The sequence below is a fragment of the Trachypithecus francoisi genome, unplaced genomic scaffold, assembly GCF_009764315.1.
Source record: "Trachypithecus francoisi isolate TF-2019V2 unplaced genomic scaffold, Tfra_2.0 Lachesis_group13, whole genome shotgun sequence".
Taxonomy (NCBI): domain Eukaryota; kingdom Metazoa; phylum Chordata; class Mammalia; order Primates; family Cercopithecidae; genus Trachypithecus; species Trachypithecus francoisi.
The window spans coordinates 106,878,180-106,904,277 of NW_022681458.1; the positions used below are offsets into that span (position 1 = coordinate 106,878,180).

General features: G+C 38.7%; 1 protein-coding gene across 1 annotated transcript in view; it reads right to left on the minus strand.

The window, feature by feature from the left end:
• THSD7B (thrombospondin type 1 domain containing 7B) overlaps positions 1-26,098 on the minus strand; it is a 927,497-nt gene that overhangs the window by 807,948 nt on the left and 93,451 nt on the right. The window contains 1 exon segment of the mRNA XM_033231647.1: positions 5,440-5,613. Coding sequence (XP_033087538.1) covers positions 5,440-5,578 — 139 coding nt within the window. The 5' untranslated portion in view covers positions 5,579-5,613.

Below are 26,098 nucleotides of genomic sequence, written 5' to 3' on the forward strand. Positions count from 1 at the left end.
TGCAAGACTTAGATGGAACAAACTTCCAAACTATATCAAGAGTAATCTCTTAGGATGACTGAAGGCTATTTTAAAAGCCTGTCACACACACACACACAGACACACACACACACACACACAGACACACATACAACAAATATGGAGTTTTCTTCTATTTCAGAACTTATTATTCAAAACATAATTTGTTTTCCAGACTTTGTATAAGGTCACTTGCAAAATATAATTTGGGGTGATGAAAATGTTCTGAAATTAGATAGAGGTGATGATTCCAGCACACTGTGATGTACTAATATCACTGAATTGTATACTTTGAAGTGGTTAAAAGTGGTAAAGTTTATATTGTGTGTATTTTGCCACAACAGTTTGCTTTAATGTCATTTCAGTCCTAAAAGGAAATACATTCGGATTTTATCCTCTACCTATGCCAGATTACAAATTTCAAGCCCATCTCTTCATTTCTAGGACTACATATTTAAATCCTACCTCTTTGGTAGTAGCTCTCAAATTCATATCTCCAGCAGAAACCTCTCTCCTGAATTCAGACCCCATAACTTCCTAGTGAACACCTCCACATGAATTTCTAACAGAATCAAAAGTTTAGCATGCTCAATAGTGAGTGCTTACCAGCTCCTTCTCAGTCCATATTAAATGACAGCAACTCCCCTCTTCCAGTTGCTCAGGTCAAAGTCAGTATCACCCATCCCACATCAATAAATCCTGATGGCTTTATCTTAAATCAGGGTTTCTCAACCTGGGCATTGTTGAGATTTTGAAGCCTGATAATTCTTTGTTGTAGAAGAATGCTCTGTACATTTCAGAATGTTTATCAGCATCCCTGGCTTCTAGTCAACACATGTCAGTAGCACCCCCAGTTGTAACAATCAGAAATGTCTCCAGGCATTGCCAAATGTCTCCAGCAGGGCAAAATCGCCCTTGGTTGATAATTGTGGGCTTAAATATAATATAGCCAAGATTCAACTTCTTGTCCGCACCTCCACTGCCATGGCCTTGGTTCAAGCTATCACCATGGCTCTTCCCTTTAATTCCGCAGTAGCCTCCTACCTCGTCTCCTTGCCCTGCTCTTCTCAGTCAGCCACCCACAAGGATCCTCTTCAAATCTTATTGAAAAGAACGTCAATAAGAAAGTCAGATTAGGCCGGGTGCGGTGGCTCAAGCCTGTAATCCCAGCACTTTGGGAGGCCGAGATGGGCGGATCACGAGGTCAGGAGATCGAGACCATCCTGGCTAACACTGCGAAACCCCGTCTCTACTAAAAAATACAAAAAACTACTCGGGCGAGGTGGCGGGCGCCTGTAGTCCCAGCTACTCGGGAGGCTGAGGCAGGAGAATGGCGTGAACCCGGGAGGCGGAGCTTGCAGTGAGCTGAGATCCGGCCACTGCACTCCAGCCTGGGCGACAGAGCGAGACTCTGTCTCAAAAAAAAAAAAAAAAAAAGGAAGTCAGCTTATGTCACCACCCTCTCAAAACCCTCCCATGTCTTTCTATCTCACATAGAGTAAAAAACAAAATCTTATTCTGACCTATGAGGACATACCCCATGTGGACCCCGTTACCCGTCTGACCTGAGCTCCCATCACCCTCCCCATGTTCACTCTGCTCCTGCATGCTGGCCTCCCTCCCCACATGTCCTCAAGCATGCTCCCCACACTCCTGCCTCAGGTCCTTTGTCTTTCTTGTTCCCACCATCTGGAATATTCTTCTTCACCTTGACATAACCATGGCTGGCTCCCTCACTTCCTTCAGGTCTTGACTCAGATTCACTTCCTCAGGCTCATGGACAACCTCCTTAACCTTTTAGTCTCCTCGCTCCCACTGCATATCCCTCCTCCTGGCCTCATCTTTCCTTCTTAGCACTCGCCCTCATCTAACATACTCTATTTAACTACTGATCATGTTTCTTACCCTGTTTATGAGGACCAGGGATTTCTCTATTTTATTCTCAATCAATTTATCTCATGTACTTGTAACAACGTCTGACACACAGTAAGGACTCAATAAGTATTACTAGAAATAAGTGAACTTCTTAGAACCAAAACTGAGGAATTTTTTGAGAGCACGATTGTACTGTGGGATCAGAGACCATAATCTGTTCATCTATACAAAGCAGGCAAGCATGAAGTTTTATATTGAAACTTAAAACAGCTAACAACATTGTCCCTTATCTGATACTGTTGCTGACGTGATCCTTCTTTCTTGACACAGCTAACAGGGTGCCTGACACTAATATAGATTATAGGATCTCCCCACAATAATGACAGGCATTCAACAGCCTTGCCAGATCAATGACCTTGCAGCCTACAGCTCATCAGACTCTCCCTCAGTATGGAAATCCTAAAAAACATAAAGCACTCACTTATTATTCATCAATCCATTGTTTCTCCAAAGCCAGGACTCACTTAGAAATGCCTGTAATTTGGATGAGGTTGACTAACATCTGACCTACTGATTTGGGGTGTGGGGGTGGGGAGCAATAGACACCAGCAAAAGAGTAAAGTAGTTGACATGGCAATCAAAACCCAGAGAATGGTTTCTAGGTTTCTAAAATAAAGTATAGTTGTCTGGGTCTCCATGGAAATCTGTTCAAATTCCAAATTACATTGGACCTGAGTTCTTGGATTTGATAACATACCCTAAAAATACAGCTAATTTCAACTGCAGTACGGTGTTAAAAATCAAAATGAAATATACTAAACACATCCATAAATAGGTAACAGATTCTAAGATGTTGATGTTGTCTTTGAAGGTTATAAACTAGAATTTTTCCAGGTATATAACTCCTCAAATCAATTTATTATTGCTTACCTTTAAGATAATACTGCATTCATGTCAGCATTATTTATAATAGCAAAAAACTAGAAGCCACCAAAATGCTAAGAAATAGAGGAAGAGAAGATAAAGCAGCAGGAAAACTAGATAAATGTATTAAATAAAAATGCTAAAGAATGCTATGCAATCATTAAAAGATGAGGTTGGCCTATGTGCAGTAATATGTAATATTCATCAATATATCATTATATGATCAAAGATAGCTGCAAAAAGCAGTGCAGAGTATGATTCCACTTATATGAAATGTGTGTATATACATACACACATATATGGATGAATTAAATATTTTCAGGTGCACCATTCTCCATCCTGCTTCCTGCTCAAGAGGTTTACCCAAATGGATACAACCACGGGCTCCCCTGCCTTGTGGTTTTTGGTTGAATTCATCCAATAGGAGGCCTGACAGATCTGAAAGCTGGAGGAAAGTGAGGTGGGGCCCTTCGTTCCCCCGGCCTCCTTCCTATTTGCTGCAGGTTGGTTGTATCCCTTTAAAACCCACAGCATTTGTCAAGCACCTGCTCTATAAACATTCCTCTCCAGATTCCGGGAACCACTCTTACTCCTGGCCCCTACAGACCCAGAAGTTGTAGAGGCTCCCAACTGATAGAGTTCAGGGTCACTGCACAATCCCTTGTTGCTGTCCTTACACACTCCTCACACTTGCCTGCTTTTGTAAATGTCCTTCTATGAAACTCTTCTCAACTGCCAACTTTGCATGTGCTGTTTCTTTCTTAACAGAACCTAATTAATAACTATAAGTATAATTATATGTATATCTTTTGTGTGATTCATACACTTAAATATGCCTAAATGTGTACTTACATATACAAGGAAATTTTCTGAAGGATACAAAAGAGATTGGAAAGGGATACATTTGAGCTTTTGTTCTTAATTTTGCACCTTTTAGATTTCTTTCACTTTTAATACGTCAGTCATATACAAGTAATTTGCTTTGAAAGCAAAACCAAATAGGAAAAAATTATATTGTTACCTTTTTGATGTCACTGTAAGGAGGGAAAGAAGTCATGAATACCAGAAGAAGTGACAGTAGTGACTCATCTGTTCATTTTAAACAATGTGTTATGTATGATGAAAAGGATCCTCACTTCTGAAACTTACGTTTGACAGTTACCAAAAAATCCATCCACTGTAGAGTTTGTTTTTATCATCTTGTTCCAATGACTTACTTTTAGAAAAGCATCCTTATTTTAAAACTTGCTTCAAAATAACCCCATTTTCTTAACACATCTCATTCGTGTTTCAAATTTGCCACTTTCCATTTTAATCATTTTTTTAAAAAAAACTTTTGACAGTTGTCATAAAAATGTGCATATTTTGATTTGATCAAATGTTTGTCTTTTGTGATTAAAACAAAATAACCCCATGCCCAGAAAGGAAATACTGACTTTCAAAAGGACTATTTCTAAAGCTTCCTAAAACTACTGTGACGGAAAAAAATGCAATTCAGTAAGGAAGTATTGGAGCCCACAATTAAATTAATTTATAGGGGCTTTAATGCAATTAAATTTCATCCAGACTGTATCTCTAATGGTGTTTTTTTTTTTTTTTTACTTAATTGACTTTAAAGCATAATTCACTTTCATTTTTGCAAAATTATTTAAATATTACAAATATCACTTTTATACATATTTCCATGGTGATACAATACATTTGAAGTCTATTTAATTTACCGATGATGAGGTCAAAATGAAAACTCTTTGACGACCATAGATCTTTTAAAACATCACATTTTCCAGTTCCAAGATATTAAGTATATAAGTTATCTGTATTTGAAAGAATGGAGTCTTGAGAAAGCAATAAATATTTTAAATTATCTGATTGTGAAACTTAAAGAAAATTAAAATCCAGAGCAAGGAAAAGCATCAGTAATACAAAGAGCTAAGATGTTTAGGGTTCATAATTTAAGTTAATAAATTATTAGGCTTTGAAATTAAATTTAACAGACCTTTTTCACAGCCAAATTAAGGAAATATTTAGAAATGAACATAAGTTATATTCCAGCCTCCAAACTTCAACTAAAATTATTCATATACATAAAGGATCATGCATGAGGTAGCTAAGAATCTCAAAATACATTAAGGTGACTTTACAGTCACAACTAATGAGCAAAGCTGTTATGATAATTTTTCATGCTCTCAAACCTAGACATAGAAGATCTATGTTGGAAAGTATTTAATAATAGATAGCTAACTAGTTTAAACCCTGAAAGAGACATGCAGAACTGGGCCAAGCGTTCTTAGCTGAGAATATCAGCTAAATTCAGATGACATTTTTGCTACAAATATGCTCCATACTGGTGAAATATTTGACAAAGGAGAAGTAGATGTAACTATGGAAATCATAACTTTAATTGACAACAACATGAAAATTCAGGAGGATAACAAGCATCATGGATGGAGAAGACAATTATGCAGGAGTAAAAATCAAATATAAGCTGCAGAATTTTAAAAAAGAGTCTATTTTTCCTCTCTGGATATTTCCCACTACTTTAGAAGGAAGAAGAAGAAGGGTGGAAAGAATACACTTCTTGTTGATGGAAACAGGACAAAGGAACAGCCAGGACATTCCTACCTGGTTTCCAGATGAACTGGTTATCCTTTTTGCATTCCAAATGAGCTGCATGGGACAGCAAGAGAGAAAGCAATAGAAAGAGCTTCCTCATGCCGCTCCATACCCAGCAAGTGACTGTCAGGTTGCTCTTTGGAAACATGCTTCAGATTTTTCAGCCTCTTGACTTGCCTATTCCTAAAAGAGAAAAATAAAAATTAGGTAAGTCTCTTCTGTAAAGAAATGATAAAAACTCATTTTGACTGCTAGAACCTTTATTATGATGGTATTGCAAATTTTTCATTACCATGAAGATAGTACATATAATAACTCTGTGGGAAAAGCTACAAAAAGCAAATCCATATTCTGTTTTTACCATGTTTTGTATTATTTTTTGTAGTGAAGTGTATTCATGTATGAAATCTACTACTGGATGATAAAACTGCTTATTTCCCCAATTGCTTTTTATTTTATTCTTTTGGTTAAAAAAAGATCAATGTAACATGATAATATTATCATGGATTCTCTACAGGATCCAAAGTAGTTACTTTATTCCCTTAGAAACTCTAAAAAGAAAAGAAACAAAAGCCTGAGGTGGTTAATTCATATTTATACTTTTGGTAAGAAAATAAGCTTTAACAGTGCATATTATTAAAAGAAAGTAGTAAATATAAGTTATGTTAAATGTTAAATGTACACCTTTTATTTCTCTGAAATAAAATCAGGTAAGTTTCTTCTGTACAGAAAAATCAGGTAAGTTTCTTCCGTACAGAAATGATAAAAACTTACTTTGACTTCTAGAACGTTTATTATGACGGTATTACAAATTTTCTATTGCCATGAAGATAGTCTTTATAATATTAACATTTGAAGGTCAACAGTTAATTAGCCAGGTTTTCAATCCTCACCCATTGAAGGCATCATCAATTCTATGGACTCTACAGTCCCTGTGTCAGTGTATTTTATTCTTAAAGCAGGTTGGCAGATATGTTGTTTATTCCCTCCCTTCTACTCAGACAAATTCCATGAGGAGCTCAAGATTCGGAGAAAGGGATACACATACACAACAAGTCCAAAGCAGGGCAAGGGATGCGCTAACAGTAGTATTAAGAAAGTGGGATGGAAAGATTGAGGACAAGGCAATTAGTTCTTCTGTGCTGTGCGAAAAAGAGAGGAGAGCCTCACACAAGATAATACTTGAGAAGAGTCTAGGGAAACATAAGGACTTGAAGGAGTCAGGACGGGCATCTCAGGCAGAGAAAACAACAAGGCGTTGAAATACGTTTTGTGTTTGGGGACTGGTGATTAGGCTGCTGGTTGCTGTGAAGGACACAAAGAGGGAGGAATGGACTAAGATGAGATTTAAAACATAGGTTGGGAGCCAAATTGTAAAGAGTTGTGAATGGCATATGAGGTATTTGGGCTTCATGCTGTAAACAGTAGCAAGAATCATAGAAGAGCAAATTATTTTTAAATAACTAGGATCAGTGTGCATAACGGATTACTAGTAGACAATGGCAGAGAAATTGAGGACAATTAGAAAATTAGTGAAACAGTAGTCCAGGCAGGTATTGCTAAACGAAAAGATCAAGGATCAGGAGAGACTTGAGAAGTCATACAAATTGCTTCTGGATTTAAAGGATCTGGTTAACAACTGGATGTGTTATATAAGAGGAAGATATGAAAAGGGATAGAAGGGCAAGCTTAAATGCCTGAACCAATGGGATCCCTTTAACAAAAACAGGAAACAGGAAGGGGGCACATTTGAGAACGTGCTTTACTTTAGAATAGAATAGATTAAGTCTGATGAGGCTACCAGACATCCAGGTACAGTTTTCCAAAAGATAATAAGAAAATGGTACTGGAGTGAAGGAGATCTAAAATAACTTACCATAATACATGTATTATGAAAAATAAAAAGATATAGGTACAGGAGGGTAAAAGGAATGAACAGTAAAAAGGATCTGAAGGGTAGAAGTTATTGCCCCTAAATATATACCCACACAATTACTATAGGTGGGTGGCAAATCTGACTATGAGCTTCCTAGTGGCCAAAGAAAAGAAACAGCTATTGCAGTCTATGGTCCTCTTGTGCATAGGATTAAATTATACCACCCTGCCCACAGTTTTTGCCTTCTTTTTCCCCCCCCCAGGGAAAGACATTGCCCTGTTCCCAAGCACTGTTGGGATTTATACCAGGAGTCCTCATAAATACAGGTGGTGTGCTGGGCCATGTGCTGAACACATTACTTCATCAAATAAAATGGCAAGTTGTCTGTGGTGGAGTCTCGTGGCACTCCTGGAACACTCCAAGGGTACAGTGGCAAAGTACAAATCAGTAAAAATTATTCTACAAGGAGTCAAGCAATGTAGTTCCAGTACACAGCTCTCTGACAGCCTGCCTCAATCCAGGGATGAAGAGTAAAAAGCAACCAAAACTTTTCTTCAAAATGTCTACACTGCAAACCAATATTGAGAAGAGCAAAGAGGAGTGCTCCAGCTGAAAGATGGTAAAGCTCAGTGGTTTGAGTGGTTTTTCTTCTCCAAGAGTTGCCTGTTAGATGATTTCATGAAACTTCTGTGGCACTACTAGGCACAATTCTAAAACTTCTGGCCTAGAGAACTGAATGGGCCACATTTCCTTAGAGCAAACATCCGAGAATATGATTTGTCACAACTGAGCTTTTGCTAAAAATTAGACAACAGGGCTACGAAATTATAGTTTATTCTAAGGCAATTACTAGATTATATGGTATTTTTGTGTGAAGCTGAAAAAGGTAGTCCCTCTCCTCAAGTAAGAATATTTTTAAGTTAGTATGCTATTACAAAACCTGAATTGTTCTGACCAAGAGTCCTTTTCTGGAATCCAACTGGAATCCAGATGGACAGCAGCCCAAGCTCTGTGCACATACGGACCCACTGGAACCCACCTGCACATATGAAGATTCATAGACACACACATCACCACCAGGGAGCATACTCTGCAACGTCCCTCCCTCCCCCTCTCCAGAAGAGGAGACAGTGCCACAGTCAGAACTGCAGCTACAGTAGAGCTGGAGAAGAGCCTCAAAGACCCCAGAGCATGTTAGGGGACAGACTACAGCCACAAACACATGTGTTTACCCCTCAGTACCTGCTCACCTTAGTGTACAAGTTTCAGGTGTGGGTTCATGCAGGAAGGAGCTCCCCATTCCAGCTAGAAGCCCTGGAATCTCAGCTCCTGCCCTGATGCTCCCAGGTAAGCTGGCATCTGTCTGTGATAAGAAGTGTGGTCCAATAGATGAGACATTTTTATACACATACACACATACACTAGATTATGGATATTTCACACTTATAATGATAAGTTCACATGCTTTAAGAAGCAATACAACTAAGAATGGACTGGAAATTATATCATGATATTTAAAGTCTGCCTAAGTCTTTTGTCTCAATAGACGTCCACTCCACTTTTATGGAATGGTGGACTGAAGCCAGGCTATTATATTCTCCAGACACGTACACACCGCACTACACAAATGGGTGGTTAATTCTGCATAATACAGATTTGATACAAACATTTTAATCCAGACATTTTTCAGAAGACATCATTGCCAATTATACATGCCATTGAGGCAGTTGAAAAAAACCTAAATATTGCCCTCATAAGACAATATAATTTCCTGGTGAATCCTACAAAACAAATAAGTTTCAAAATACAACCCTGGGAAAATAAATGAGTGGCCTTCTATATATAATGATAGATCAAAGTCAATGCCATGTCAGAGAGCTTTTGATAAAGATGACGACTGTGTTTTGTGGTAGTTGTTCCTAAGCTATTATTTCCAACGTTAATAAAGTAATAGCTAGCAGGACCAGTTCTATACAGAGGCTACTTTTTTTCATGACACAAAGTCACCAGGGTATACAAGATGACTTTGTCCATTCTCACTAATGGCCATGCAGCATATCTAAAAACATATTCAGATCACTACAATGTACACTAAAGAGAAGGAGGGCCAAAAACACATCTTCTCTACTCCAAATGGCTGTAGGTGGGAACCTAAAAAGAGATGGAAAGGATTATGAGTTCCAATGAGACAGCACATGAGCCAGAATGATTGGCCAAGGAGTCATATGGAAATACATTGAATTTTGCATCAATCTTTGAATTTTAATTGCAAAGAAGGCCATATTAACATTGTCTTAGCACAGTTTGCTATGACCCTTGGTTTTCTCTTAGGCTTCCTCACCAGTCTAGAATCCTGTATTGACTCTGCAAAGTGACCTAATTCCTTTAAGATTCCTTCTGTGATTACCCAAGCCAGGACCCACTAGGAGAAGATCCAGACAAGTGGCTTGGAGAACCTACCGGGCTCCTGTAGTCCTCATACTCTCCTGGTTATCACTAACAAGGCATAGTGCCAACAGGAAACCAAAAACTTATCTTGACCAAAACAATCTGGAATACAGATCTTACAGAATGATTAAAAGAATCTCAATTTTGGACTTTTACTCCTAAAAATGTGTGCTGCATGTTTTCTACTGCGCTGATGGAAAGTGCAGAATGGATTTTTTTTTTTTTTTTTTTTTTTGACAGTCTTACTCTGTCACTCAGGCTGGAGTGCAGTGGCGCGATCTCGGCTCACTAGGGCTTCCTCCTCCCAGGTTCAAGCATTTCTTGTGTTTCGGCCTCCCAAGTAGCAGGTGCCCGCCACCATGCCCGGCTAATTTTTGTATTTTTAGTAGAGACAAGGTTTCACCATTTTGGCCAGACTGGTCTCAAACTCTTGGCCTCAGGTGATCAGCCAGCCATGGCCTCCAATCCCAATGTGCTGGGATTACAGACATGAGCCACTGTGCCCGGTCCAGAATGGAATTTGAACACAGGTGTGTCCTACTCCACTGAACCGTATTGTCTCTCTTCCCGAAATGCCTGGAATTCCCATTAAATTATTTCTGGGAAAATATTGGACTTGGAAAGTGACACAAGAGTTCATCATAAACAAAATGAGAGGACAAGAAACAATTAGAGATTCTACCCCTCTGTTTGTACAACACAAATGAAAAAAAAATACTACGACTATGATTACAAAAATACATTATGTGGAAGGCATGTGCTACCCACGATGGCTTGAATAATTTATATCATGAAGGTCGTTGAGTTTCCAATTCTTCTTATTTACTATATATCTTAGCATCCAAAATGTATTTGCAAGGCTAGCTCTAACCTGATGAATATTAAGAGAAATAAAAAACACAGTTTCTCCTTTTAGCCTCAGTTTTCTGATCATTGAAAGGCCATTGAAACTATAAAAAATGAACCTCACACTTCATATGCATTTCATTTTCTCTTAAATGTATTCTTATTGTTGAAGCCCTTAAATATTTAAAAGGCACAAAATTTAAAAAATAAAATAAAGTAAAAATAGTTCCAATTTGCTTTCAGTCTGAAGAAACAGCAATGAGTGGGAGAAAAGGAAACTGTGATTATGTACGTCTCCATAGCGCCATCTCATGGTAACTGTGCAGGGAAGATGGCTCAATAAAGATGGCCCATCAACGGGGCTATTGTCTGACCACAATATTCTGCATCCCACTTTACCTTCCATAATGGCTTTACCATACGTTGCTGTATACAAGACAATGACCTACACACTTCATTTAATGCTCACCACAGTCCTGCAAAGTAGTTATTCATATTATGCCCCACTTTAGAGATAAGGAAACTGAGGCATGGTGCATCAAGCAACAACCTGAAGTCACAAAGAGAGTCAGTTGTTTCCAAGTGACCTCAGTGATCTCCCACTGAAGCAAGAGAGACTAGCATTGTAACTCAATATCAACACAAGCATTTTTTCATGTCCCCGATAATATAGATCCTTTATAGCCCTACGTAGGTTCTCTCAGCGTCTTATACAAGGCCATCTATATCAAATAATTTCATTTAATCATCACAATGAGCAATTATTCCTATTTTTAGATGCAAAAGAGATTGATCCCTAAGGATGTTAAATCAATATTCCAAGGCCATCTCAGCAAACAAGTGTCAAAACTGGGTCACAAAACAGTCCTGATGCTACAACCCATTCTGTTTACCACAACCCATTCTGTTTATATCATGCCTTGTGAACCCTGGCGGTGCACGACCTTGGAGCCTGAGGTTCCTCATTCACAAAATGAGGAGGACAGTCATCCATGATAACCCTTAGGAGTGAAGGATGTTACAGAAGCATGGATGGAAAGTGTATTGATGAGTGCCTGACAGTGTACACTGAGAGCTCACTAAAGGGTTATTATTACTATTGCCATTGTTTTCTCAAAAGTCAGAAAAACACTCCAGCAATATTTAAGGAACAGTTTGAATGCAGTCCTGCCCTGCAGCAAAATAGTGGAAGACGATTTTTCAACCTTCCAATCTTGTGACTTTGTATCATATTTCTGAAGAGCTAAAAGCACTCTGTACCAAGAACTCCATTAAAGATTCACACTGACCCTGTGAAGGAGAAAACAGGTATTATTGTCTCTATTTTATGAGAGAATAACCTCCAGCCTTGCAATGACACAATGTTTAGTAACTGGTTCAGGCCTTTGAACCACCAGCCTCTTCCTCTCTGCACCTCACTCTGCAGACCTCAGCATGACACTCTGCGGGTAACTGAAGAATCCTAAATGGTGTGAAATGTAAGAATGTGGCATGGGAATGCATACCATAAAAGTATACAATCACATGTATTTTGGTTTGCTATATTAATAATTGCAATAGCTTGGTGTCATGTAATGAAGCCACAGAAAATTTTGCAAAAAGTCCTCACAAATATTTTTCCTACTTCTTAACAAACTTTTGCCACAGGACGTAACTGATAAAAACAGGGGTGGAAATAAGTTTTCTAAAACCTTCAAAAACAGAACTTGGTATCTGTGACAGACATTGCTATATTCTCCCTTTCTTCTTCTTCTTCTTCTTGTTTTTTTTTTTTTTTTTTTTTTTAGTAGAGACAGGGTTTCATCATCTTGGCCAGGCTGGCCTTGAACCCCTACCTCATGATCCACCAGCCTTGGCCTCCCCAATCTCCCTTTCTTCTAGAACTACTATTCCTCTAAGATGTCCACTTGTCAAGGAAGAAAGGGAGAGAGAAGAGAGAGGAGAGAGAGACAGAAAAGAAAGAAAGAAAAGAGAGAAGAATAAAGAAAAGAGGCCGGGCGCGGTGGCTCAAGCCTGTAATCCCAGTACTTTGGGAGGCCGAGGTGGGCGGATCACGAGGTCAGGAGATCGAGACCATCCTGGCTAACCCGGTGAAACCCCGTCTCTACTAAAAAAAATACAAAAACTAGCCGGGCGAGGTGGCGGGTGCCTGTAGTCCCAGCTACTCGGGAGGCTGAGGCAGGAGAATGGCGTGAACCCGGGAGGCGGAGCTTGCAGTGAGCTGAGATCCGGCCACTGCACTCCAGCCCGGGCGACAGAGCGAGACTCCGTCTCAAAAAAAAGAAAAAAAAAAAAAAAAAAAAAAAAAAAAAAAAAAAAGAAAAGAAAAGAAGAGAAGAGAAAAGAAGAAAAGAAAAGGAAAAGAAAAAGAAAAGATCACATTCCCAGGTTCCCATGTAGCTAGGGCAACCATGTGACTCAGTTCTGGACAATGATTAGGAGGCAGAAGTATCAAGTGTGTGGAGATTTCCCTTATCCAATAAAAATATAAAGTCCCCCCGAAAAAAGTATGTTCTTTCGCCATTTATCTCTTTCCCACAGAACACAGATGCAACACCCAGAGGCGCCAGAGCCTGCTCGAAGTCACGGGGATAAATGCCACCTGCTAAGGAAGACAGAGTGGGGAACAGAGGAAACCTGAGGCTCAGAAACCATCACAAAGCTGCAGCCACTGTCTGAATTGTCAACTTCTGAACTTTCTGTTTTGTGAGCAAATAAACCACTCTGTTTTTAAGCCATGTTTTTGTGTGCCTTCTGCTACATGAGCTGTAAGTCCCTGTGTATCCATGTCACTAAATACAGTAGGTCTATTTATAAACATCTATGTATGTTGATGTATGTTGTATGAGTGTGCCTCTAACATCCTGCTGAACGTGAACCTATAAGAAGCCAATATGGGGAATAAACCAAATTCACCTTTACAGAAACAGGATTAATATATGAGAAGTAGAGTAACTGCATCTGTTGTCATTTTTCATGTGTCATTCCAGTGAAGAAAGGGGTGTTTCATTTATGTTGGCAATTGCATAGAAGGAAGTTCTGCAAGTGGATTTGTTCTCACTGGGGGCTCTGACGCAGCTTATATCAAGAAAACTAGTAATTACTCTGGTAAGCTGCCTCAGATTCCCCAATGAGAATGAATCGTTCATACAGAGTCCCAAGAAAGAACTTATTTTTGTGGCTTCTTTCTATGCAGTTGCCAAGCCCTATCTGATTCTGAAGGTATCATGGATACATTCTTATAATTTCACAACCACCTTGTCATCATTTCATGGAAAATCATCTCTGATTACCTCATGGGATCATCTCTTTATCACCCCCTAGCACTTCTGGTTGTTGCCCAAATTTTCCCCTACTCCCTCTTTCTTCATCACTTTCTACCCTTGGGACAGAGACATCAAACTCTCCTCAATTTGTCTTATTTCTCCCAGGCTATTTATTTTCAACCTTCATTTCTGGTATGTCTTTCTCATTTTAACCTCTAGATTGGTGTGGCTGTGACTCTGTCCTCAGACTCCTCTTCTCTAGGTTTGCTCACTCTCCAGGTGACCTCACTTAGTCCCATGGTTTTAAATTCCATAATTCATTATTTCTATTTCTATCCATTCCCCTATCTTCAACCTGACTTTGCCCCTGAACTCACACATCTTACTGCTGAACATCTGCATTTGGAAGGGCACACACACGTAACATACAAAACAGGTGGAGCTTGATTCCCCTACAGAGCCCACAGCCCATATCTCCCCGACAGCATCACACTTCACCAGACCAGAAGCCCAGGAGTCATCCTGAAATCTTTCTTTGTCGCATCGAAAAATCAATCCATTGGCAAATCTGGTTGACAGCACCTTCACATTCTATTCAGTATCAAGCAACTCCCCTCCTAGTGCAAGACACCAATTCTCCCCAGAGCTACTAATAGCCTCCTACCTGGCTTTTCTGCTTCCACTTTTGGTTTCCTTCTATGCATTCCTCACAGAAAATCCACAGTAATCTTTAGGAAGGAAAAAATATACTTTCCTCTGCAAAATCCTCTAGTGGCTTTCAATCACAGGATAAAATCTAAAGACTCTGCTAGTTGAACTTTACCTCTTTTCCTTCCTCCTTTCTCACCAGTTCCCATTCGCTCCTGTGCCCCAGACACACTGGGCTCTTTCTTATTCCTCAAGCATGCACCTTCTTAGGGTCCTTGCGCTGCCATTTCTTCCTATTCACGTGACCTACTTCCTCACTTCATTGTGCAGCAAAGGCCTTCCCAGACCACCATCTCTTCAGCACAACTGAAATGACTCTGCCCCTAAATGTTTAGTTTGTTGTTTGCTTGTAACACTTACAACAGCTCAATAACTGATAATTTAGTGTACTTAAGACTGGCATATTGGTTTATTTTCATGTCCTCTAGTGGTATCTAAGTACTGTATCTCGTTCAGTGTTGTATGTCCAGTTCCTAGTATATTGCCTGGGAAACAGATGTTCAACAAAGATTTGCTCAATGGATCCATGGACTATTGAGTCAACTTTTAAATAATTTTTTCGAGGTAAGTTGTCTTAATCTTGGACCATAACTTCAGTGAAGAAGCTTTAGCATACGATGGGAGAAATATGGTTAGAAAAATTCACCTACTGAAAAATTAGGCTATTTAAAATACTTTAAGAAATACTTTAAAGACTTTAAGACTTTAAGAAATTATTCATAAAATATCAACATTTGGAAGGTATGCATACATACAAACACACAGGTAATGAGATCTTACCCAACACACAGAACTATCTGCTGCCACCTAAGATATAAGCACAAATGCTGACATTTTTTTATTTTTTATTTTTATTTATTTTTATTTTTTTATTTTTGAGATGGAGTTTTGCTCTTTCATCCAGCCCAGAGTGCAGTGGCACAATCTCAGCTTACTACAACCTCTGCCTTCCAGTTTCAAGTGATTCTCCTGCCTCAGCCTCCTGAGTAGCTGGGATTACAGGCGTGTGCCACCACGCCCAGCTAATTTTTGTATTTTTAGTATAGATGTGGTTTCACCATATTGGCCATGCCACACTTAAACTCCTGACCTCGTGATCCGTCCACCTCAGCCTCCCAAAGTGCTGGGATTACAGGTGTAAGCCTGCGCGCCCAGCTGTTGACACTCATTTTTAAAAGAATCACATTTCCAAGTATCTTAGATGAACAAATTATTGTTTACATTTTTAAAACACAAAATGGCTCCCAAACACAAAGCATTATGACTCTTGTGGGAAAGGAATGAAATTATGGAATCAAAGAAAACAAACTTCACTTAAAGAGAATGGTTTCTAGAAGGTATGATTTTTTTACTTCTTATGGTAGGACTGTCTTTACATTATTATTCAACAACAACTGTTATTGCTAATTAATACTGCTGTGCTTCAATAAAAGATGTTGTCAGATTCCAAATCCTTGCATTTAAGATGGAAAATCATTGATTAAAATGTGTATTTGGCATTTTTACTTTAATGGCTACTAAAATTTATTTGGTTTACAGACAAATGGAAATAACTTGAGAACAGCAGTAGGTTATCTCTTAAATAGCATTTAAATTAAGTTTTGCACAGGTAAAAGGTAAATTATATAACTTTAGGAATGTCTCTTGGTTTGAGTCTCTGAATTATCTGTTTTGTGATTAGTAAAATTAATTCAGCAGTTACACAACCCTATGGTAAATAGCTTTAAAATTCCTCCTACTTTATAAATACATTACTAATATCCCACTCCACCACCCCTGAAAGATCAGAACAGAAGAGGTTCTAAATTGCCTATACTTTAAATCCTCAAGTGGAGAACCATTTTTACAAATTAGAAAAAAAAAAAGGAAGTTAAATCATTTAATAGAAATGATATCAAAACACATAACCTAGTCACTAAAGAAAAAATAAAATCTATATAATCTGTTGTTTGGAGGAGTTTAGGTTAATTATAAAAAGAAAATATGTTCTATTCGAAAACCTTGCCTTCTAGAAAGTGTAATAAAATTGATACGATTACCTTCTGTTGATACTTTAAGAAATAAAATAGATACCTGAGGGAGTCAGTCTATAGTCCATTCTGCTTGAAGGTACACGAAAGAATTTGATAATCTCTTTCCACCAAATTTACACACACACATACACACATATATGTAGATGATGTCGAGAAAGAGAGATTTTATGTGGGATGACATTTAACAGTTACTCTGAGGAGCTTTATAAAAATTCAAGACAACTGGAATGTGTGAACAAGAAAACATCCTCTTCTCAAATGCTGCTGAACTTTGAGATTAAAAAACTACTTAATTACTCATTAACATTTTCTTCAATGTAAGATTCTAAATATTTAATGTCAAAAGAATTATCCAGTTAAACTGTAAATATAGCTTTGCATTCTCTTGATTAATTATGTATCTACTGTTGCAAAGAGATTTATTGAAAAATGTATCTACAGTTGACATGAAAATAATAAGTTTATAAGCCTATAAAAATTTCGAGCAGTCTCTTCCATTATCTTTATAAGTTTTCATTTATTATGTCTAGGCATTGACCATTAGTAATTTGCCATTAGCTTCAGAGATTTGATAGAATTTACTTTCATCCTGTGTCATCCCTCCTTGCACAAGAATGGAGTGTTATCTGAAAGAAAACATCCTAAATTAAGTTGAAATGCAAAAAGCATTTTTAAATTCTTTTTTCATTGTATAAATTCCAAGAAAATTTGCAAGAACATGTTTGACCAATGAAAAACAAATTATATTATTTCAACTTGCATCTTCAAGGATGTGTGTGTGTGTGTGTGTGGTGTGTTTCTAGATGTTTTAAACAGACCAATAGAGTCTGAAGGCAATTGTCTTGAAGTATATTTCATTTACCATTTTCCTATCTTAAAAACAGCCATTCATTCATTCAATCAGTGTTATCTATCTCCAATTTCACAGAAACAGACAAAAATTAATGATACTAAATAAAAAGCCACTCTTCATCTTTATTGCTATATCACACATATGTGTATGTGTACACACACATACTTTTTAAACAATAAAGTGGCCAAAAAACAAAATCAAAATTTTCAAGGAGCAATTTCTCACAGAGAAAGAAGTAAAGTTCACTGAGTATCCTAGCAATTTACTACTGAAAATTTTACATTTAGAAGTTTAATTACAAACTTAGATAAGTAGATTATAATGAAAGATATCTCTAGCAAGGGAGCCCAGACAGATGCATCATGAATGCATTAAAGAAAACACCGGAGAGAGAACTTTCCATCAGCAGAAAGATTTTAATTAAACAGCAATAGGATAGATCTCTTCTGTGAAATGATATTACTGTTACCCTCAGTTCATTAACTCTATTTACTATATAACATATTCTTTGAAACTATTTCATTATGGAAAGTATGTTTAAACCTTTCATTCTCAGTTATAAGGGCAGAAATGTGTGGGTAAGAAAAATGGGAAGGTCCATTAAAAACATGTAGGAATGGAAAAGCATTTCTTGTTTGCATGCTTGTCCTTGGTAAACTGCACCTGACGTACCTCTGCACTGCATGGAAACCCATGGGCTTCAAAAGAAGGCAAATGAGCCCAAAAATGTCCATTAAAATGTCCACTGAATTAACGGTGGTCCGTTAGGGACAGCCAAGTTTATACCCTGTCAGTGATTTTATTCTTGGCATGCATTAAATTATTTACTTGAGACACTAGCATGTTAAAGACATGTATTTTCAAAAGCCTCAACAATACTCCTGTGGACTCTGCAGTATCCAAACAAAAGTTTGTTCCTGGATGTTAGGGAACATGATTTTCTTCCTCTTATACTCCTAGTTTGTAGTCTAGACCCACTGGGTGACAGTAGTTGTTGAATGAATGAAGAAATGAATGAAGTAAATAGGTAAAGCAAGGTTCTTTCTATTATACTAGTAGATTGGGATATAATACAATTAATGAACAAAAGAGAACTGGGCTAGAAAAGCCAGCAACCTCTAACACATATGGAAAACTGATTACCAATTAGGCTCCTTCCAAAACGTTGCAAAGTTCCATTTCTCACAGACTCTGCTAGAAACCTAGCTTTCTTCTACTCATTCCATCAACATTACACCTTTTATAACAAATACTTTCCAGACTGTTGCCAATTCCAAAACTGAAGTGAGGACCAACAGGTAGAGTGTTGGAAAATCTCTAAGGCTTTAGGTAGGAATGCTTTTCTGCATACATTAAAAATAAAATGCCAAACAATCGTATTCATAAGTAAGCCTTACTGAATAATTAGGTACAATTCTTAAAGAAAATAAATGAGTCATATTTCCTAAACTAATAGTCTTGGAATATCAGATGCCCTATAGTTTCTTCAAATAATCTGCCCCCCCCCACCCCCACCTTTTTTCAGAGTTAAGAGTGAATTTCAGGAAGTTTTTAAAGGACCTTAGCCATTAAAAATAACATAGTTTAATATAGTGATTTTTTATTAAAGTTCAAAATATAGCTTCCTACAGACCTGATATTTTATTAACAGTAATACAGACATGACCTCTGTCAGCTAGGGAAAGAGAAGTAATATGCAGAAATTCGAAGAACAGGAGAAGATGTCTGTGGGAACGAGGCCTGAGAGAGAAAAAAAAATCACAAACTTCTTAAAAGCATTAAAACAAAAATGACAATCTAAATGCATTAGGACAAACACAAAGTGAGCTTATGAAGAACTAGGTAAATAAGAAGAATGAAACAGGCACTCTCACAAGTGCTTAAAAAAAGAAATCTCACTTCTTCTTGTGTTAGGAACATCACTGAAAAAGTGACAATCACACCCACTCCACAGGTGTTGACAATACTTTTGGGGAACCAGAGGCAACGCTCACCATCCAAGTTGATCAAATCCTCCTCTCATGGAATTGCATATTTATGAAACAACAGGTAACACAATATGTCACCTTACAGGTCATTTCTCACTCTGTTCTGTGGCCACAGCTGCACCTTAACCCTCTACCTGCTTTAAAAATGCTTGTCATTGGTTGCAGGGTGGAAGTCCTGAATAAACTTAGGTGGGATGATGCACTCCAACACATCTTTGCCACTACTTAAAAACATATAACAGAGAGATTCTCATAGAGGATCAATGAACTTATGAGAAGAATACAGCTTTTAACTGGTAAAGCCAGCTCCAGGGATGACATCTTCCTAACTGATGGTGCTATCTTCCCTCAACAATTTTCAACACATGCTATTGTTTTTCTAAACCTTTCTCTTTCTCCAGATAAGCTTTTCCTGCATCTTCTAACTCACATAGACAACAATAAATGAATGTTGAAGTTAATGTTAAAACATAGACGAGCATATTGATAGTACCGAGACAAACATTTGAAGGATCAAGGAATCAGAAGAATGTTGGAAGAGATCTCCACAACTCAAAGTTTCTCTAATACCCTGTGCAGTAATTGAATATTTCCAATGACAGAAAATTAATCCAATGCCCATCAAGCAGCCCAGTCCAAATATTAGGACATGGATCTCAAATTGAAATAGGTGCTCTCCTTTTTTAATCTAAAGCCTTTGATCTTAACTCTTCTGTTGGTAGTTGCTGCTAAAGTACGTCTTATCTTTACCCATGCAATGAAGCTCCAAGGCTTGTCTCTTCTCAGCCAAACATGTCCAGCTCTCTCTACTATCCTCCATGAAGCATGGTTTCCCACATCCTTAGCCAAAATGGCCCCTTTCTCCGGACATGCCTCCAAGAGGCAAAGAGCAGTTCTCTAGGAAGGAGAAGGCTGTGATCCATTAGCAACCAGCATTCACAGTACCTGGCCAGGTAAAGGGGATTTGGACAGGGCAACAACTGCTCCAGAAATAATCCAGTACTGTAATAATCCAGTACAGAAATAATCCAAACTGTGTACAAAAGGATTCATATCAGAACTTATTAATTTTAATTAGACACTAATATTGATTATCTGATTAGATATTATCTAATATTATTATCTCATCAATCTAATCAATCTAATATTGATTAGAAAGGCAGCAACCTAAGTGTCTATTATAGTGAAATAATTTTGTCATGTCTTCTCCATGGAGTATTATGTAGCCATATTACTCAGCTATCAAGAATACAAAAATATAGAAAATGATAAAAAAGAAATATGTTTAAAAAGTAACTCAATATTATAGCTGATGAAAATTATGAGCAAAAGTATGTATATCAAATTTTTGGAGGAAATATACTAAAAATGTTCATTTTATTTGCATGGTAGAAATAGGAGAGATTTTATTCTTCTTTGTCCTCTTACTTTTCCAAGCTTCAACAAGAACATTTATTCAAGATGTGTAATTCAGACTACCTGAATTTTGCAGATTTTTTTTAAAAAAAGAAAATCCAGAGAACTCACTGTGTGTACCCAACACCAAATGTGGCACAATTTGGAGTATATATTGAGGGCTTAATAAGCATCTGCTGCCTGCTCGAGGAAGCCAACTCAGCAAGGCCACTTCACTGCACCGTGTGGATTTTGGCAATTTGTCAGCAAAACATGTTTTTCCCAGGAAGGCAAATAATCTGCTGCAAAATAAACTGTAATGACTACTTTAAAAATAGTGTTGTTTCCCTACGTAGCCATTCCTCGCTAAGTAGCAAAGACAGGACATGCCTCTCCCTCCTTCACGCGGCACAAAGCTCATCTAAACACAGAGTCACCATCAACTTTTAATGGAAATGCCTGGAGCCAAGCAGGAAGCAGACCTTTGGGTTTCATGGTCCTGTAAATCACCAAGGCTCATTGCTGGATAACTTTTACATTTTTTACCACAAAAATTAAAATAAACGTAAATGATTTGCCCCTTATAAGAGGTTAATATTGGTTTGTTTATTTTTGTTGAAGCTCAATAATGAAAGCTTAAAGTCAAACACAGATCAGTCTACTCCTCTCTGCACAGCTTTTCCACCTCTAATAGTTGTGGCTGGGAACCCTCTTTCTAAGACCCTAAGCCAACCAAAATCCACTGCAATATCTCCTTCTCTCAATATTCTCAGCTCCAATTGGCTTTCTATACAGAGAACTGAGACCAAATTCCATCACAATGATAGTCACTGCCACAGCCATCTTTTGGCTGATTTCATTCAGTAGTAGATTAATTTCTAGTGCAAAAGGAATTAATGAGATCAGGTGCCTTCCGGGTGGTATAGCCGTAGACTCTAGGGCAAAAGGATCTGGATGGCCTCTTGGGTGCTGTGAAAAGCTGACACACACCTAACTTCATGATATTATATCTCAGCATCACGGTGAACAGAATCTCATGGTTCTGCTCCTCCTCTAGCACTATATTTCATATCAAAACTTGCCAACATCAAATAGTGACAAATGCAGAATGCAGAGACCAAGTGGAGTGCTGGGTTCAGGTGAAAACAAGGAGGACTTGCACACAGGACCACATTTCAGGATGCTTACCAACTAATCGCCGAAGGCTGGACATACAATGAGTATTTAATTAACAAAGTAACCTGTGTAAGTGCCAATTTCCCATGACAGACCACAGGTATTCTAGGCACTACTAGAATGACTTCAAGAAGACTTTGAAATGTGAGGTGATTTTAGGCAAGGTTGGAGCATGAGGAAACACACAGAATATTAAACAAGGGAATGTTGTGAACTAAAGTACTGAGATTGGAGAGAAAGCATAAGAGATAGATTGAGTCCCCATGGTAAAGGATCTGAAATGTGAAAACTTCTGATTTCTCTCTATAAGCAATGGATTTGGAAAATCAGGCCCATTAAGTTAGCAGTTAAGTCCCGAAAGTAGAAAACAGGGAAGCTCTCCAAGTGAGAGAATGTGATAGAGAGAGAGGAGGAAGCTAAGGGCTAAGTTTTGTAGTCTGCTCATACTCCAGAGAAGAAGCAGACATTGCTCATTCCATCTCTTCTGAATAAAATGCTTTTTTCTACTTAACTGCTTTATGAACTTCTTCACAACACTCAAGGCCCAGCATAAAGGATGCTTCATTGGGAGGTCTTCTCTAGCTCATCTGGACAGTTATTCACTCCCCAGTTGATGATCCTAAATTATGTTATACAATAATCATTTATACATTTCTTTCACCCGCTCGACTGTGAGCTCCCCAGTGGTTAACATCCTGCCCTATTATTTTTTTCATATTCTTACCTTAGTTCCTGACACAGAAGCACACTTAATCAATGCTAATCAGGTGTTCAATGTTCAGCAAAGAAGAGAAAAAGTAACCTGGCAGGTAGAAGGGGACCTAAAACGGCAAGATTTTGTGAAGTAAAAGTCAATAATACCTGGAACTGATTTAGATGATAGGATCCTGGACACAGAGCTGATGCTATTATAAGCAGTAACTCTCGGGGCCTGGAGGAGAAATTACTATACTTTGCAAATGGGAAAGATGGGGTCCTGGGAGACCACAGGGCAGACTGTGGCAGCCAGCTCCAAGATGAACTCTACTGATCCTCACCTCCTGGTATCCACACCTTGTACAGTCCCACCCACAACGGGATAGGAAATTGTGAAAGTGATGGTGTGTGACATCCTAGACTACTACATAAAATATATTGCAGCTTCTGACTCACACTGTCTCGATCACTCCCTGGGGAACACCAGCTTCCATGTCATGAGGATATTCCAGCAACTCTATTAAGAGCCCACATGGCAAGGAACTGAGGTCTTCTACCAACAACCAGCATTAACATTCCAGGCTTGTGGGTGAGTCCCCATGGAAGCAGATCCCCCAGACTCAGTCAAGCCATCAGATGACTGCAGTCCCAGCTGAAGCCCAAGCTGCAACCTCAAGAAAGACCCTGAGCCAGAACCACTCAGCTAAGCAGCTCTCAGGTTCCTGACCCACAGCGACTGTGTGAGATGTTAAATGTGTATCATTTTAAGCTACTAAATTTTGAAGTAATTTGTTATACAACAATAAATGACCAATACATTTAGGTTCTTTCAATTTCTCTAGACCTCCTCCCCAAAAGGAAGAAGATAAAAGGGAGAGTCAGTAATAGCAACTCTTACAGAGTACACATTTGATTATTCTGCTGGTGGATTAAAGACTGCAAAGTAGAGCAAACCAGATTCAAAACTGGGAGAACAAAACTCAAGTCTTCACCCAGTTCTGGCATACTCTGTGACTCAGGGCAAGTCCTAGCATTCTTCTGAAACACTATTACCTCCCATATAGAGTGAGAATATAATACCTAATTACATGTTTATTGTGGAATTGTCTTAAATGAGACAAAATGTCTTAAGCACCCAACACGGAATCTCACACCTAGTAGGTGCTCAATAAATATGAACGGAATAAGAATCTAAAGGCATTTCAAAGAGAAACCAGATTTTCAAAGGCTAAGAAATAAGTGGGAGAAATCATTATAGAAGGCAAACCACAAAATAATGAGACCCTAAAATGAGACTTTTGGCCGGGCGCGGTGGCTCAAGCCTGTAATCCCAGCACTTTGGGAGGCCGAGACGGGCGGATCACGAGGTCAGGAGATCGAGACCATCCTGGCTAACACGGTGAAACTCCGTCTCTACTAAAAAAAAATACAAAAAACTAGCCGGGCGTGGTGGCGGGCGCCTGTAGTCCCAGCTACTAGGGAGGCTGAGGCAGGAGAATGGCATAAACCCAGGAGGCGGAGCTTGCAGTGAGCTGAGATCCGGCCACTGCACTCCAGCCTGGGCGACAGAGCGAGACTCTGTCTCAAAAAAAAAAAAAAAAAAAATGAGACTTTTGCCTCACACTTAATATTTCTATATGTAACAAAATAGGTTCATCTCACTTATTCAGCAAATCTCACTCATGCTACCCAAATTGCCAGCCTTCTGGCCCATATCCTCATTCAAGGTAAATTAATTTTTCCAATACACTTCAGTGAGTGCCGACTACATACCAAGTACTGTCCTTGTGCTAAGAATGCAGCAGTAAACAAAATGAAACAATTAGAAATGAGCTATGCAGTTATCTGTGAAACAGTATCCCAGGCAAAAAGAACAGTAAGTGCTGAGGTCCTGAGGCACTGAAGCCAGTAAGGTTGTAGTGGAGAGAATAAGAGGAGAAATAGAATGATTCCAGGAAAGCATCAGAGTAGGCCCAGGGCCCTTACAGTCCACTGTAATAACTTTGGCTTTTACTATGAGTAATTTGGGGAGCCTCTGGAGTATTTTGAATAGAAGAGTGACGCCATGTGATTTACATTTTAGCAGGATCTCTTGAGCTACTGTGTTAAGAACAGACTTGGGAAACCAGGAGACTAGATATGATGCAAGTATGAGTGGCAGTGGAAATCATTATTCAAGCTCTAGAAATATTTTGAAGGTAGTGACAGCAAGATTTGTTGATGGATTCAATGTCAGTAAGAAAGAAGAACCAAGGATGACTCCAACATTTTAGACAAAAGCAATTGAAAGAATAAAACTGCTACTAACAGATAGGGGAAGGCTGCGTGGTAAGAGGAACAGATTTAGAATAGGAAGAATATCAGGAGTTCAGTTCTGGATACTGAGACAGAAATGCTTATTATTCATACAAGTAGAAACAGCACATACGAAATTGTGTACACAAGCCTGGAGTTTGGAGGAGAGCCTTAGGCTGGTGATATAAATTTGGGAGACATTAGCTACAAACAGTCTGATATTGGATGAGGACAAGTTAGTGTAAAAATGGATAGAGAAGACCAAGGGCTGCACCACTGTCAATGCACTCCCTCTACTCGCATCGCTGTCTCCTTTGAGTTCTCTCTCATTCTACTGCCCTGGCCTCCTAAGATACCATCTTCACCTCCTCAAAAAAAATCATGAATTCAGCTACTCGGGAGGCTGAGGCGGAGAATGGCGTGAACCCGGGAGGCAGAGCTTACAGTGAGCCGAGATCGCACCACTGCACTCCAGCCTGGGTGACAGAGCAAGACTCCGTTTAAAAAAAAAGAAAAAAAATCATGAATTGTTTTCGCCAATCCACTCCAGTGTAAAATTGGGATCCACGCTTAATTCCTCCAACACCAGTTTCTGGAATGATTTGGTTTCTCTTACTTCTCTCTCATCATCCACTGATACACAAAAGGAGAAGGGATGGTCAGTCCTGCGCTCACTCTATTGTAGTTCAACTAATGTGTCTCAGGTCTTCCTTCCCTTCATTCCTTACACTTTCAGTGCTGAGCTTCTCTTTTGGGGCTATACCACTTCTCTTAAAAAGAAAAAAATGCCAAAGAACTTACAGTAATGCTGTTTCTGATGAACATAAATATGCACTGTGGCCAAGTAGGCTTGACCATTCAAACTTCCTTCTTGGACACACAGAGAAGGGGCGTACCTTCCACACATCAGCCACACCAACCTCCTAGTCACTCCCTTCACATCTCATCTTATTTGATGACTGCCACTCACTCTTCCTTGGAACTCATCTCCAGGAACTTCATAAATTCTTCTATTCTCTAAGTAGTCTGTTCCTTAACTCCTGATTACTATAGTTATGATCTATTAGCACATCAGCACAGTGCTTGTT